The following is a 15,103-nucleotide window of genomic DNA, read 5'->3' on the forward strand; positions in this document are numbered from 1 at the left end:
TCAGTTATCAGTGTTTTCCTCGAGGTGTCCATGAAGGGCTCTAGAAGTTTTGATGGTCAGTAATTAAATGAGATGAAGTGTGATGTGTGGATGCTGAGCCGGTCTGTCTGTGTGGGAACGACTTAAGTTGACTACTAACTGTCGTACTTTTTACAGAACAAATGATGTATTTCAATGGACAATAACTGTAGCCTATGGATTTATGTTTCATGTTTTATCATATGATCACGTTTATTTATTGGTTTCCATATGTGCGTCCTTGGTGACGATTCGCCATGCAGCAGATGAAATGTATCTAACGCAATTTGGAATTTATCATGAGCAAAAAAATGATTATAATGGACTTTAATGTGCGTAAAAGTAGAGACTAACTGTGCTTCACACCTCCTTTCCTTTTTTGCTCACCGCCAGCAGCAGCAGCAGCAGCAGCAGCCTGGTCTGCGTCTTTACGCACCACGAGTTTCTGCATCGCCAAAAGTTTGAGATCAGTACAGTCACTTTCTATTAGTCTTGACACTGCTGCCTTACTGGCATACAGATGTTTTAACTGCTCTGTCCACCGCCGGTGACGCGCTTTTCTGCCTCAAACAGAACCTCGTTCAAAATCAGTGCAATTGAACACTTCGCTCACCGGTAAACAGACACACCTCAGAACATAACCTAAGACCTTATATACATGTACAGTATACAACAATGTTTAATTCGGCATATAACACAACCAGTAACAGCAGCATTTATATGAATAAAATGTTAACATTTATATTTTCTTTGTCAAGTGTCCCTCCTCCAAATACTGTACATGAAGCTGGGTACCTAACAAAGTGAATAACTTCTGATACAGTAGTTGAGTAGAGAGATATACTACTGTAATAGTAGTACTAAGTACTAATATGGCAGGAGCATGAGGGCTAAAGGTTAGCCCGTATACATTAAGTGTTAAAAATATCAATAATTTAAATGTAGTTTGGCACACTGCTCTATACAGAGAAGGAGTTTGGGGAGTCATTAAAGATAATAGAGTTACAGTATATCAGTGCCTGTGTGTGTGTGTGTGTGTGTGTGTGTGTGTGTGTAATAGAGAGAGGAGGGAGTAAAAGAGGGAGAGTTCTTCAAGGGTTCTTCTTCAGAATGACTCAAACTCTTCTGTTTTTATAATAAAATAGAAATAAAGAGCCCTCTGTGCTCCTTTGAAAAAAGTTTTTTCTTTTAATGCTAATGGGGGACATTTCATACATACACAACACTTCTAATGGCAACACAAAAGGAGGGTTGTGCTGGTACAAGCCTTAAGAAGTGTCTCCTGGTACTATACAGGACTCTTGAGCTGTGTGTCCAAATGTGTCGTCCATACAAACGCACCGTAGCACTCTACTGCAGCCTCTGGCGACCGGCGATAAGGCTCGAGGGGGCTGACTCCCACGCTCAACCCTTTGAGTGCCGTGGAGCTTTTGGGGCAGGCACTGTGACCACTTTGATTAGGGGATAATAAACCCATTTATAGAAGGCTTTCAGGTGACGTAACTTGCCGGAGAGGAGATAAAAGTACAGAGTTTCCCCACTAAGCCTTTATTTCTGGCTACCACCAAATATCATCACAAACTGCAGTTAGCTCTCAGTGAATTCATGTTAATGGTAAAGTTTTGAGTTAGGCTTTTCTGGAAAGTGACGGATATACATTGTTGTGAAGGAAGATCGGCTGTTAAAAGTGTATGCATTTGCTTCCTGGGTAGTTAAACTGCAAGAGATGCATAGTGATGGTCGAGCAGGTTATGGATTTGGTTACAGACCGGAAGGTGGAACTTTATTTGTTACTATTGATTCGACAGTAAATTAGACTGACAGAGTAAATATTAACGGCTATCTTTTATGGTCTTTTTAATGTGCCCTCTAGCAATCGTTTTTGCAACTCTGTTGCTAGACGATGTCGACCGCTGGTGACTTTACGTCTCACTAGCAACAAATCTGACTGCTTTCTCACACCACGGGGAACAATTTTAATGTGTTGATGTGTTAACTCCCATAGCACTAAAGCCTGTAATTCAGCACTGAGAGTCTGTGGCGATAATTCAGTGTAGCTCATCCTGATACACATACAGCTCTCATTTGCAATGAGCAGGAACTTTCGAGGAGTTTGAAGTAACATCAGTAAAATGTTCACTTTCACTTGTTACTCGTGTGTCAAAGTCAACGCGATCAGTACACGTTAACGCAAATTTGTTTTAACAGCACTAATTTTTTAATGCATTTACGCAACATGCGATATTTTGGTTGTAACAGGCTCAGTCTTAAAGCTAGAGTGAAGAAACTGCATCATATGAAACTCAAAAACCTAAGGAATCCATTGGTACCAACCATGTCATACTAGCTTGTCGTGAAGGAGGATAAACAACGCTCCAAGCTTACACTAAATTTTGGCGAGGAAAAACTGGCAGGCCATTTTCAAAGGGGTCTCTTGACCTCTGACCTCAAGATATGTGAATGAAAATGGGTTCTAAGGGTACCCACGAGTCTTCCCTTTACAGACCGGCTCACTTTATGATAATCAAAATCAATAAAGGGTTTGGGGCAAGTCATAGTCAAGTCAGCACACTGACACACTGACAGCTGTTGTTGCCTGTTGGGCATGTTGTGATTTGAGCAATTTTTTTATGCTAAATGCAGTAGCTGTGAGGGTTTCTGGACAATATTTGTCATTGTTGTGTGTTGTTAATTGATTTCCAATAATAAATATATACATACATTTGCATAAAGTAGCATATTTGTCCACTCCCATGTTGATAAGAGTATTAAATACTTGACAAATCTCCCTTTAAAGCTGCAGTAGGCAACCATTTTTTGGAATCATTCGGGCAAAAATTCCATAATAACCTTACATCATATTATAATTCAAGTGTTCAGAGAGAAAACTAGACTTCTGCACCTCCTCATGGCTCTGTTTTCAGGCTTTACAAAATCTAGCCCGTGACGGAAAACTTTGATCAATCACAGGTTATTTCAGAGAGAGAGCGTTCCTATTGGTCGTTATTGGTGAGCGGTGCTTGGTATTACCTCAACTGATCTCAACATGGCTGCCGGGTCACAAACTTTCTAATTTTTCAGCTAAACAGTACACTACAAGATGTTTCTGAAAACATTTGAGGCGAGAAATAGGCATTACAGTAACAGAATATTGATTAATTTTTGATCAGCGCTGCCTAGTTTGACCGTTTGATCGGAGTTTGCGAGCGATTGGCAGCCGTCTCTCATAGGCGGAAGCTGGACGGCAGACTCCAGCTCGGCTCTGATTGGTTGTTTTCCTCCGGTCTGTAAAATCTTGCAGATGCCATTAGGAGCACCGGAGGACACAGAAGAACATGATTTTTTTCAGATTACCTGTCATGCGCTACTGTCAGGATATAGTGACCGTTTTATAAAAACAACTTTTTTTAATTTGCTCCATTTCTACCCACTGCTGCTTTGAGGTACATTTTGAACAGATAAAAAAATAGGCAATTCATTTTTTGATTAATCGCGATTAACTATTTTAATCGATTGACAGCCCTACTTGTAACTTTAAAGAATCAACTAACTCACACCCTTACCTCTATGTGAGAAGCATAGTTATTGAGCCATTGCGCACGGCTACATTTCCATTGGACCTGCTACATTTATGCCCCATCAGAGGCCTCCACTTATTGATTATCCATCGATCTTCTCTGAGGATTTATTATTAGTGGTGAGAGAAGCAAGAGACAGGTCTTCGAAGTGTGCAGTTTGCTACACGTGCCCCCTTCACAAATTAAAAAATTTCCAGATTCCCCGAAAATTTGTGTCAATCCCCATAGACCCCCATGTTAAAATGCCCAACTTTACAGCAGAAATAAACGGGTTTACAGCTCTATAACTAATTTACCCGCTAATGACAACTGTACGGGAGATGAATTTTTATATAGCTCACCCATTAAACTACATTAAAGTGGCAGTAGACAGAATATTTTGGAATCATTGGGCAAATATTCCATAATAACCTTTCAGCATATTGTAATTCTAGTGGTCTGAGAGATAACTGGACTGCTGCTTCTCCTCTTGGCTCTGTTTTCAGGCTTTAGAAAATCTAGCCCGTGACGGGAGACTTTGGAGGCAGCTGTCAATCACTCGCAAACTCCAATCAAACGGTCAAACTAGGCAGTGCTGATCAAATATGAATCAAAATTCTGCTACTGTAAACTTAGAAAGTTTGCTCCAGCTGGTGGGCGGTGCTTGGTATTTCCTCAGCTGATCTCAACTTGGCGCAAGGTCACAAACTTTCTGATTTTACAGTTAAACAGTACACTACAAGATGTTTTTTTAAACATTTTATGCAAGAAATAGGCATCGGAGGACACAGAGGCACATGATTATTTTTCAATCATATTTGCTCCAACTTGCCTACTTCAGCTTTAATTCATGTTTTAACAACTATACCGACCAGTTACAGCTCACGTCTCATTTGCTGTTTATATGTGGGGTGTGTGGGTCGTGGAGGGATGAGCCTGACGTTGCTTCGTTGTTCAGGGGAGTGTCCCAGGAGACATTGTAGATTTTTCAAAGGAGTTTCGGGGGTCTAGAAGGGATAATTACTTGATTTTCTCCGGGAAAAAGGAAAAAAAATATCTGTTGTAATGAATAGTGTAATAAAGTGACTGTACGTGTAATTTTCTCAAAAAAAAAAAAAAGGGATGAAAAGTAGAATTAAGTTACCCTTTGAAGATCGTGTAGTTCATTTAGATTTATTAGAACTTTCTGTCCATTTGGTGCCATCTGCGGGACCCCTAAAGGTCCCTGGACCACAATTTGAGACCCCCTGCTATAAGTGAATAAGACATTGTCTGTTGCTGGAAAGATGTATGGGAAATGCTTGACAGCTGACAAGGTGCTATGTATCATCAGGATGGGGTGTGTTTTTGATGCATTTTAATCGTCCATGTATGTGCTGTGAGAGAGACAGAGAGTGTGTGTGTGTGTGTGCGTTTGTGTGTGCATGCGTGTGTGTGTGCAGCAGTATTAGTACAACTATAAGATATTAGGCCCTGTCATGTTCGGTAAATAGCCATTCATCACGCATGCCGCTCCCTGTGATGGTACCCACAAGATCCAATCCATTAGCCATCGCTGGGTGTCCACTCACACAACTGTGATTGTGTGATTGTGTGTGTGTGTGTGTGTGTGTGCGTGTATGCATCATAATTTATTATAATGCTTAAGGAGTTGTGACTTATGTGACAGTGCACCTGCGTTTGTAAGAGAAAAGGGGAGAATTCTTACATTTTGAGCAGCTATTCAATGATATTCAGATCATAAGAAATGATACGAGTATGTGACCGGAAACAGTGCCATAGATACAGCATGTTTCTAATTGTGTGTGTGTAGCAAGGCAGAGGATTGATGGATGATAAGTTGAATTGATAATGACACCGCACAGAGACAAACTACCCCCCCCCCCCCCCACACACACACACACACGCACACACACACACACGCACGCACACACACGCACACACACACACACACACACACACCACCCATTTTCAACCACTATGGAATGGCCAGTCCCCTCTGCACTGCACGTCCTCACTACTGTTGTTGGCATGGGGAGAGTGTATAGGCAGACATGTGCTACACATGTTGTCACCAGCCGCTTCTTTTCACCTGCGATCCATGAGCTTCACCAGGACAGAGATGCAACACTGTGCAAGCACCCAAACCAAACAGTAGGGGTCGCTAGAGCGGTGACAAAGCAACTCTATCACCAGACAGAACGTTGATATTGGATGATTCGGCAAAACCCAGAATTACATACAATGACGATGTCTTTTATTTGACCATTGAATGCCCACATTTTACAAGCATGCAAGTTACATTACACACCCATCCACTACCCTTACCTCCACACCCTTAAAAGACCATGTCGGTGTGTGTGGCAGTTTTAGCTCTTTAACTACAAATCATATATACTTTACATTCTTGCTGACCATTGTTTTATACATAGCCTACTGCATATTTTTTAGGTTTTGGGATCCTTTTTTCTTACCATTTTAGGCAGCCACTGGTCTTCATTAATTTCCGTAAAGTATGAAAATCAATTAATGAAATTAAATTGCATTTTTTAGGTAAATCTGCTCTGTCAATCAGCTGTGCTCACCTTTGAGAAAAAAAAAATCAGAAACCAAAAGTTTTATTTGCTTCTTTTGGTTTCACGATGGCGCCCCCTAGTCTCGCAATGATTTGTATGAATACTGTTAGTTCTCCATCTACAGAGATGACAACTTGTTTCCATACATTGAACAACCACCACATTAGCTTTCCTGTTAAAATCTATTTCTTATCCAACTTACAACATGAACACACGTCTTGTCCTGCTCCATAGCTTGTTGAACAAGCTACCAAACAAACTTTCACTTGGGAGAAGTGCACCTCTAACATCTTTTTACAGGCTAGATAGCTAATTAGCTGCTCAGTTGCAGCACATTAATCATCACGTAAACAGATCTGCAAATGTCTCTCGGGTCCTGTCCTTAGGGGCCGTTCACATGCTGTGTCTAAAATGCAAGGAAAACGCCAGCCGTGTCGCTTTCATCGCTTTTATCCAAGGTGCTTGGGAGGTTGCGCTACTGTCATGCCTGCCGTAACTAAGTAATCAAAACCTGCATGCTGCGATGGCGATGATGAAGTTACGGTAATTTAGCAGTTAAAGCCTCACTGACTAAACTAAACAAAGTCAAAACAAAGTTAAATGTATTTCCAGCACCGTAAATCCCTCACAGTAACATTACTGCTCGATTTCTCTGTGTCAAGTTGTCTTTCAACCGGATGTTGTGACATCCTTCAACGGAAAGGGTGAATCAAGTAAAAGAGTCCGTGGAACAGACTGTAAAGCTCTGGGTAGTCCTGAACTAAAATGATAAACTTCTCCTCCATATATTTACCATAAACTGATATTTACGGAAGAAAGAAAATATATCTGCCGGCTGTGATTGGTTGTTCCTCGTCATATGATATGCGGTGCGCGCTGCAGCACTCCAAAAGTTTAACCATTTTTATCTTGGAGAGCAGCCGTTGCGCCCTGAAAAATAGGCGCTTGGGAACGCTTGCGCACCGTGACGGTGTCGCTCCCGCGTTTGAGCGTGCCTGCTGCGCTTCTACATTGACAACAATGGATTTGAGCGTGCAAAAGACACGGCATGTGTCCTTACTCTTCAGTACCGCTAACAACACACTGTCTGCCCATGACATGTAGGCTACAGCGCATGTCTGTTTACTTTGTCTCTTGTTCCCCTGCTGGGGCTCAGCCTGCCAGCTGCTGTCAATCAAACACTGACACGCCCCTCCAGCTGAAAAAAAGCCAATGGATGTCTTGTGTTGGACAAACTGTTTTGCATTCCTAAAACACTGCAACATGGTTTGCAAAATGGTTAGCTGCCATGTAAAATAAACAGGATTTTGAATAAATGGTGTGGCCCTTTAAGTTCCTGATGCACTCAAAACGGATGAAGACATGGCAGGTTATGCAGCCCTCATGGCTACATGGATTCTACCTTGCGTTGTGAGGGGCTCAGTAAATCCTGCATTGGCACTGAACGTGAATCACACACTTCAGAATCATCCAATATGAACATTTTTCCTAGGGCTGTTGCAATGAGAACCCCTAGTCAATTGTACTATAGGACTTGAACCCCAGATGTCTGCAATGGTAGACAATCATTTTATCTCTAGAACAATGCACTCTTGTCCCTGTATTCTTTCTGTCATCCTTCCCTATTTCCCCTAAAACATAATAAACCACTCACCACCCATTTTCCATTCCCTCATGAATTGTATTACCACCTCTCACAGGACGAGATACCCACTTCTCATCTCTCTGTTTACCTGTGATCACTAAACTTCTTATTTCTTTCTTTCCTTCTTTCTTTCTTCTTCTTTTTTTCCTTCTTATCTACATACAGCACTCCCATAAGGCGAGGGAAAGCTTGTTAAAGACATCAGTGCTGAAGTTTGCTATTCTCAGAGGAGATAACAGGGATCAATTTTCACAGATCGCCTTCACAGCTTTCAGCAAGTTCAGTGCATCTAGCCACTGAAAACACACACACACACACACACACACACACACACACAGACACACACACACACAGACAAGGGCTCGCAAGCTCACATCGGGACAGCATCCAAAACACAATTTATCAGTCAGTCTCTCTGTCTAAAGGCTTGTGATACTGCCTACAGGCTATGTAGAGTGCATCAGCAGAAGCAAAGGAGAAGGCAAACAGCTCAAAACAGTCTGTGTTTGTCTGGTTGTTTTTGCCGCATGACATGAATGCATATACATGCTATGAATCCACTGTATTCTAGGTCTTTGTGGTCAAATGTATTCATCCTCAGTGTAAACAAAGAACATATATTGCTCAGAAGTGAAAGTCCATTGTTCCTTCTATTGCAACATCAGTATAACAAGTTGTGCCCTGTGCTTTTGCCCTGTGTGTGAGTAAATAGACAGCCTACAACTACATTAAATTATGTTTATGTCATGCTACTGGCACTACTAGCTACTGGCCGATAGCCGGTTGTTTGGGAACAGAGACGTTAATACATCCACCACGGTACAGCCTTACAGCATACAGCCCATGGGAGTATGGGAGCCCATTATTACAGCCACATACAGCTAGCAAGTAGCTGCACTGTAAACAATTGCTGTTAATTTACAGCAGGATTTCAACAGTATTAACCTGTTATTGCTAAAAAAAAACAGTGCTTTACTGTTAATACAAAAGAAAACCTGTTAAATTATGCTCATAGGCCATTTTTTAACTGAACTATAATGCATTCTTAAAAAACAGCTGTAGACATACATTTTGGGAAGTGTCAACAAGTCTATTATAGCCTTTTTCCTAACAAGTGCCTTTAATTGTATTTAGTTTGACTATTCCTATGTCTGTAACCTAGCTGCTAAGTCTATTCATCTTGGCAAAAAAATATTTTTTATTAAAATGTATGTAAAAAATACAACCTAAATAGTGCATTAAAACAAATCAGTAAGATAATGTAAAGGAAGGTGGAAAAACAGCTATATAATGTATCTTTAAACAGTAAATTAACTGTAAAATACTGTGAAATTAATAAAAAACAATCAGTTCAAACTGTATTTTTCATCAACCGTATAATAATGTTAATTTTACAGTAACATAAAGGCAACCCTGCTGCCAGTTCTTTACTGTTATTTTACTGGAAAATTTTTAACAGTGTGGCAGAACCGGATGTGTCATATGAGCGTGCAGGACGGTGCAGTCCCGTGGGTCTGATACACGTTCATTATGACGAGGAAACTTTTAGGACAAAACAATTTAAATGAGGGCTATTTAAGTGTTCATACTGGGAAGTTGTTGGAAGTTAAAAAATGATCCTCTGATTTACAGACGTTTCTTTGTACATCAATGGCAATGGACTCATTGGCGTTTTCAGTCCAACATGGCGGCAGCGCTACCAAAGCGCCATCTAGCGGCTGTTGCCAAAAAAGCACCAGAGTTTTGTCACTTTGCTTCTGTACTCTTTGGTATAAATGAAAACACTTTGTACATATGATTGATATGTTGGCAGCTGCTTGTAATGTGATAGCGTGTTATTGCTTTAAAACCTCCATAGAAGATCAGCTGGTGCCCTACATGATATGCTGTGCTCTGTGTGTGTGTGTGTGTGTGTGTATGTGTGTGCGTGTGTGTGTGTGTGTGTTTCTTCAGTAGTCTGGTGAGACAGAGGACATAAATTCTCCCTGTCCTTCTGTAACAATAAAAAGTTTTACATCAATTCCGACTGACACATCCATGCCCATCTGATGATGCCCACCTGTCTCCATTGATCCATCCACAGCCGTGAGTCACCCGGGGACATCGTCTCAACGCGGGATGACTATCACCAATAAATCCAACAGCTTTAGCTGAAAACAGACAAAAAACAGGACAAGACAGAGTGGGGAAAATGTGCCCAAAAAGATGCCATTGTGTCATTCTCTGTGTTGTAATCGTGGATTCAATTTCCTATTTCTCTCTCGACTTACAGTACCTCTTCTATCTCATTTCTATTTTTATCGACAGGTCACCTGTAACTGGTTGGAGAGAAAGAGGAGAGGAGAGCAAATGGAAAGGGAGCAGAGAGAAAGAGGATGAGAGAAAGAGAGTGGGAGCTGGACCCATGAGATTCCTCATGCACAATGGGAGCACCTCGCTCTGTCGGCTTTTGATTTGAAAAGAATAAAGGGGACTTTGCCTAAAGAGGGCCAACAGGATTTTGACATCACTTCAGTGTTCTGCCCTTTGGTGGGAGTCCTCCCTTTTGTCTCAGTAGGAGTAGTCATGACTGTACACTAAATAACTCCTCTTTCATCCCTTTCTCTCTACGCCCTGCTCCTACAGCACTTCTTACCTGGGGACAGTCCATTGCCATGGAGAAGACATACTCACTAACTGCCCACTATGATGAGTTCCAGGAAGTGAAATATGGTGGTCGCTATAGCAGCGACATCCTCAGCAATGGCATGACCCTTCACCTGGGAGGCAGCCTGGATCGTCATATGGGGCGTGGCCGGGGAGGGACCACGTCAAACGGTCGAAACAGAGATCTAAGCAGCACCAGCAGCAGCGGAGGGCTTCCTCGGTGGAGCCGGAGGGAGATCTGCCTCCTCTCTGCTCTGGTCTTTGCAGCAGGCATGTGCGTCATCTTAGGCAGCATGCTGGCACTCAAGTACATTTCCCTGGACGCCCAGCAGGATCCACAGTGCCGACAGGACTGTCAACGCAAGCGCTCCCTGCTGCGGGCGGCACGCTTCATTCAGGCCAATATTGACCCAACCATCCAACCCTGCCAGGACTTCTACTCCTTCGCCTGTGGTGGCTGGCTGAGGCGCCACGGCATCCCCGAGGACAAGCTCAGCTACGGCATCATCACCGCCATAGGAGAGCACAATGAGGAGAAACTGCAGCGCCTCTTGCTGGAGCCGATACGAACGCGCGGCCCCGACTCTGCGGAGCGCAAGGTCAAGGAGTTCTATCGATCCTGCGTCAACATCCAGGAGATCGACAAGCTGGGCTCTGACCCCATGACGGATGTGATAGACAGCTGTGGGGGGTGGGACCTGGTGGGGGCTCCTCCCGGTGCTGCTGGGTGGGAGAGAGAGGGCGCACCGCTGAGACCTGACTTCAATGAGCTTCTGTACAGGACCCAGGGTGTATACAGCACCAACGTCTTCTTCTCCCTCACTGTCAATGTGGACGACAAAAACTCCTCCAGGAATGCAATCAGGGTGAGAAAAACAAGCCTATTAATCTGTTGTCAGGCTATTAAATAGGCATTATCCCTCGCTATAAGCCCCATAGATGTGGGTCAGTAGGGGCCTACTACACCCACTAGTAGGTTTTATCCTCTATTCACATGGTAGATCACCGGAAGAAGGTATAAAAGAACACAACCTCTAGAGACCATAGTAATTACGACAGGAGCAGAAGTGGAAGTCAGGTGCTGTAGTATAGACTGTGTGAAACTCAATAAGGGATGGAGGTTTGTTGCGTAAACCTAAAGAAGTTGAAGTTTTGTTACCTAAACTAAAAGAAGTTGTAGTTTTGTCACCTAAACCTAAAGAAGATGTAGTTTTGTTGCGTAAACCTAAAAAAGTTGTAGTTTTATTGCCTATACCTAAAGAAGTTGTAGTTTTATTACCTATACCTAAAGAAGTTGCTGTTGCTTCCGCTCTAACCTGTTAACAAGGACGGCGAAATAAAAGACAACAGGTAGCCTAATGCAGCCGCCACGCGCTGCTCACGCTGGCGGTCTGGACAAGCCGTAAAGAAGCCTTTTTGTTTGTGTTCAAAACGTGTTTCCTTAAGTTTTACAACATGTTTGAACATGTTGCTTTTAAGTTTCACTTTCACTTTTACAACATATTAGGCGTAGTAGGCCCCTAATGACCCACATCTATGGTGCTTAGAGCGCCTGATAACACCTATTTAATGGCCTGATAACAGTTGAATCAGGTGCAAAAAACGATGTTGGGGTATTTGGGTTTCTGTGTGTGTTTGTGTGTGTATGTGTGTGTGTGTGTGTTATCCTAGAAATGTTATCTTGCCTGGTGGAAAATCCTCATAAAAAGCACAGTCACAGGACACTAATGACATTCCTTTACGGTGCAATAGCTCCTTAAATTAGAGCGAGTGAACTTGAGCATGGAGGTTCATTCTCAACCTTGGGAACACATCTGTGATAAAATATTCTAAACTCAAGGTTCACTTGCTTTCCAACTTTTTGCCAGAGCTTTCTCACAAACTCTCTTCAGCAAATGGAACTTGGCTGTTTAAATTCTGCCCCTCAGGCCGTGTGATGACACCAGAACAAGTTGCACTTGCTGAAAAGGGCTGTGAGATATGGATGACAGCTCCAGAAAAATCTAGTAAGTGAACCTTGAACTCAGAATATTTTAACTAAGTTTTGTTTCAGTTTTTATAGAGTGAAACCCTAACATCTGGTCTGATGCACAGTTTGACAAAAAGTAATAATAACTAAAACATATCAACAAACTCTTATCAGGGGAATCCCAAATTGGCACTGGCCTTAGAAAACCATGTATCTCCAAAATCAGCGGTACTGGAATGAGTTTTGAAGTGTGGGAGCCAGCTTTGGATGACACAATACAGTGTTTCCCACAGGATTCTGACAGCGGGCAGCAGCGAGGTCCGGGCGAGGACTGCTGTAAAATTCACATTCAGGCCTTTCCAAGCAGACCTCGTTCGCAGCATACCAGACGATGCGCCCGGTGAGGAGCCCATCAGTTGAGAAGTGTAAAATATTTTTGGTTCACTATGAAACTGTAGCGAGCTGGATGTCAGATCATTTTGATTTTCTTTGAATTAGGCTACAGGTTGATGATTGGATAAAGATCAACAGCACACTCTGCTCCGCCAGCTGCAAAATGTGGATAAATATACTATTCATTTTTTTTTATTGGGCATCAACCTCGGGTTTACGCATGTATTTTTGAAAAAAAAAAAATAGACTCAAGCGTAAATAAATGCTTCAGTTCAAGTTGCGGTTACGTGAGACACAGCTGAGACGGAGCCGTGCAGACAGCTGCTGACCAGATTAAAATGAGAGCGTATCTGTAGAGTAAAAACACTTCTGACACCCTCCACCCTCTTGACATGCACGGGCTGGACGGGAATGATTGAAACGTCTTTTTAACGTGTTGCAATAAAAGTGCATTTGCGGGTGATTCGCGACCCTGAAAAAAAGTGGGACAGAGCTGTGAGGTGGGTGGGCGGTCCAATGGCCTCTTGGCCCTCCTACTTCCGGTGTCCATGTCCAAGATGTCAACTTTTCAGGAGCTGGAAAAACAGCCCTGTTTTCAGTTTTGTGACAATACATTTTTCAGAAAATCAAATGGGCATTAAAGTGGTTTGTTTGGCTTAAGAAATAGGAGAAGCCCATGAAGGAATACGTAATCCGTCAGTTTATCTAAAAAATTCAAAATCAACTAATTTGAAGATGCATGGTTTGCACTGAACATTATTAAAGTCATATTAGTTGGCCAATATCTGAGATTTAATAAAAGATGAACATCAGTCTGACGGACACAATGACTCCACGTGTGGGCATTATTTATTAAATGTTATAAATAATTGACACGTTTTGCACATGGTGTGTTGAATGGCTTGTGAATGATGGCATCATTACAGATTATTAAAATATTAACCAATCCTTTGAATGTCCATCTGTTGAGGGCTCAGCAACACATATGTGACCATATAGCAGAATGAATGTGATTCCTGCTTGAGCTGCTGACTGTGTGTGTGCAGATTGATCAGGAGGGGCTCACGCTGCCGGAGAGAAGCCTCTACCTGGGACAGGATGAGGACAGCGTGAAGGTAAACATGCTTCTTTAACGCCATCCCATCATCTCCCTCTTTCTGTCGTCACCCTACATCTTTCAATTTCCCCTTTTTCTCCCTTTCTTCCTTCTCTCCTTTTCTTTCCCCCTTTTAGTTAACCCTTCTCCGTCCCCCCCCCCCCTACTTCCCTTCACCTTATTTTCTCCCTGGATTCCTCTTTCTTCCCTCCTATCCTCACTTCCTATTTCCCTCCATCCATGCTCTTCCTCTCCTCTTCCTCCCAGCTTTTCTCCCTCCTTCCTTTACTAGGGAAGATCAATATCGATACTTTGATACTCACAAGCTACTCACAAGCTACTCATTTAGTATCGATTCCTTTAAAACAATATCGATTGTATTAATGTTTTTGCCAAAACAGCCCTGACATATTTAGCTGGCCCGTGTCACATGACTGTGGAAACCATGTGACATCAGAACCTAGCGCACAGTGGCGCACAGTCGCACACCTCCACATCAGACGTAAGAGAATGGCAGAGAGGAAACATGGTGTGGTGTGGTGCTGCTTGTCACCTGTAGATAAAAATACCTTTGGTCCATTTTCTTCTGAGTGTAATGATTTTTTTTTTTCTGAAAATGACTATCATAAAAATCACATTTAATTTTATAATTACATGATCAGTATCCTGACTTGGTATCGCCCATCACTATCCTTTACCTCATACTTTTCTTCCAGTTGGCTCCTTATCTCCATCCTCCCCTCCTACTGCCCTCTTTTCTTTCCTTAATCCTTCATTCCTTCCTTCACTCCTCTCCTCCTCCACCTCTCCTAACTGACTCGTCTCTCTCTCTCTCTTCTTCATCAATCCACCTGTTTTCCTCGGTCACTCGCTGTGCCTTTGTTATCCCTGTCCACTCTGCCACATGTCACCCCCCGTCACCGGCCATTACCGATGATGCCTCGGCCCCTCCTGTCTGTTAACGCTGATGTTGTTGTGCTTCTCAGATCCTGGCGGCGTACAAGGCCCTGATGGAGCGCTTGCTGAGCATGCTGGGAGCTCACAACGCCACGCAGAAGTCCAAGGAGATTATACAGCTGGAGACGCGTCTGGCCAATGTGAGCTGTGTGTGTGTGTGTGTGTGTTCCTGTGCATGCATGCGTGCATGTGTGTGTGCGTGTGTGTGTGTGTGTGTGTGTGTGTGTGTGTGTGTGTGTGTGCAGT

General features: G+C 42.8%; 1 protein-coding gene across 2 annotated transcripts in view; it reads left to right on the top strand.

Moving 5' to 3' along the window:
• LOC119490785 (endothelin-converting enzyme-like 1) overlaps positions 1–15,103 on the top strand; it is a 58,039-nt gene that overhangs the window by 425 nt on the left and 42,511 nt on the right. The window contains exons 2-5 of one of the 2 annotated variants that reach the window (XM_037774253.1): positions 10,104–10,325; positions 10,422–11,308; positions 13,851–13,919; positions 14,887–14,997. In XM_037774253.1, the coding sequence (XP_037630181.1) occupies positions 10,451–11,308; positions 13,851–13,919; positions 14,887–14,997 (1,038 nt within the window). In that variant the 5' untranslated portion in view covers positions 10,104–10,325; positions 10,422–10,450. Of the gene's footprint in view, positions 1–10,103; positions 11,309–13,850; positions 13,920–14,886; positions 14,998–15,103 lie in introns of both variants that reach the window. The other variant, XM_037774254.1, reaches the window with a different exon arrangement.

Source organism: Sebastes umbrosus, chromosome 7 (genome assembly GCF_015220745.1).
Source record: "Sebastes umbrosus isolate fSebUmb1 chromosome 7, fSebUmb1.pri, whole genome shotgun sequence".
NCBI lineage: Eukaryota > Metazoa > Chordata > Actinopteri > Perciformes > Sebastidae > Sebastes > Sebastes umbrosus.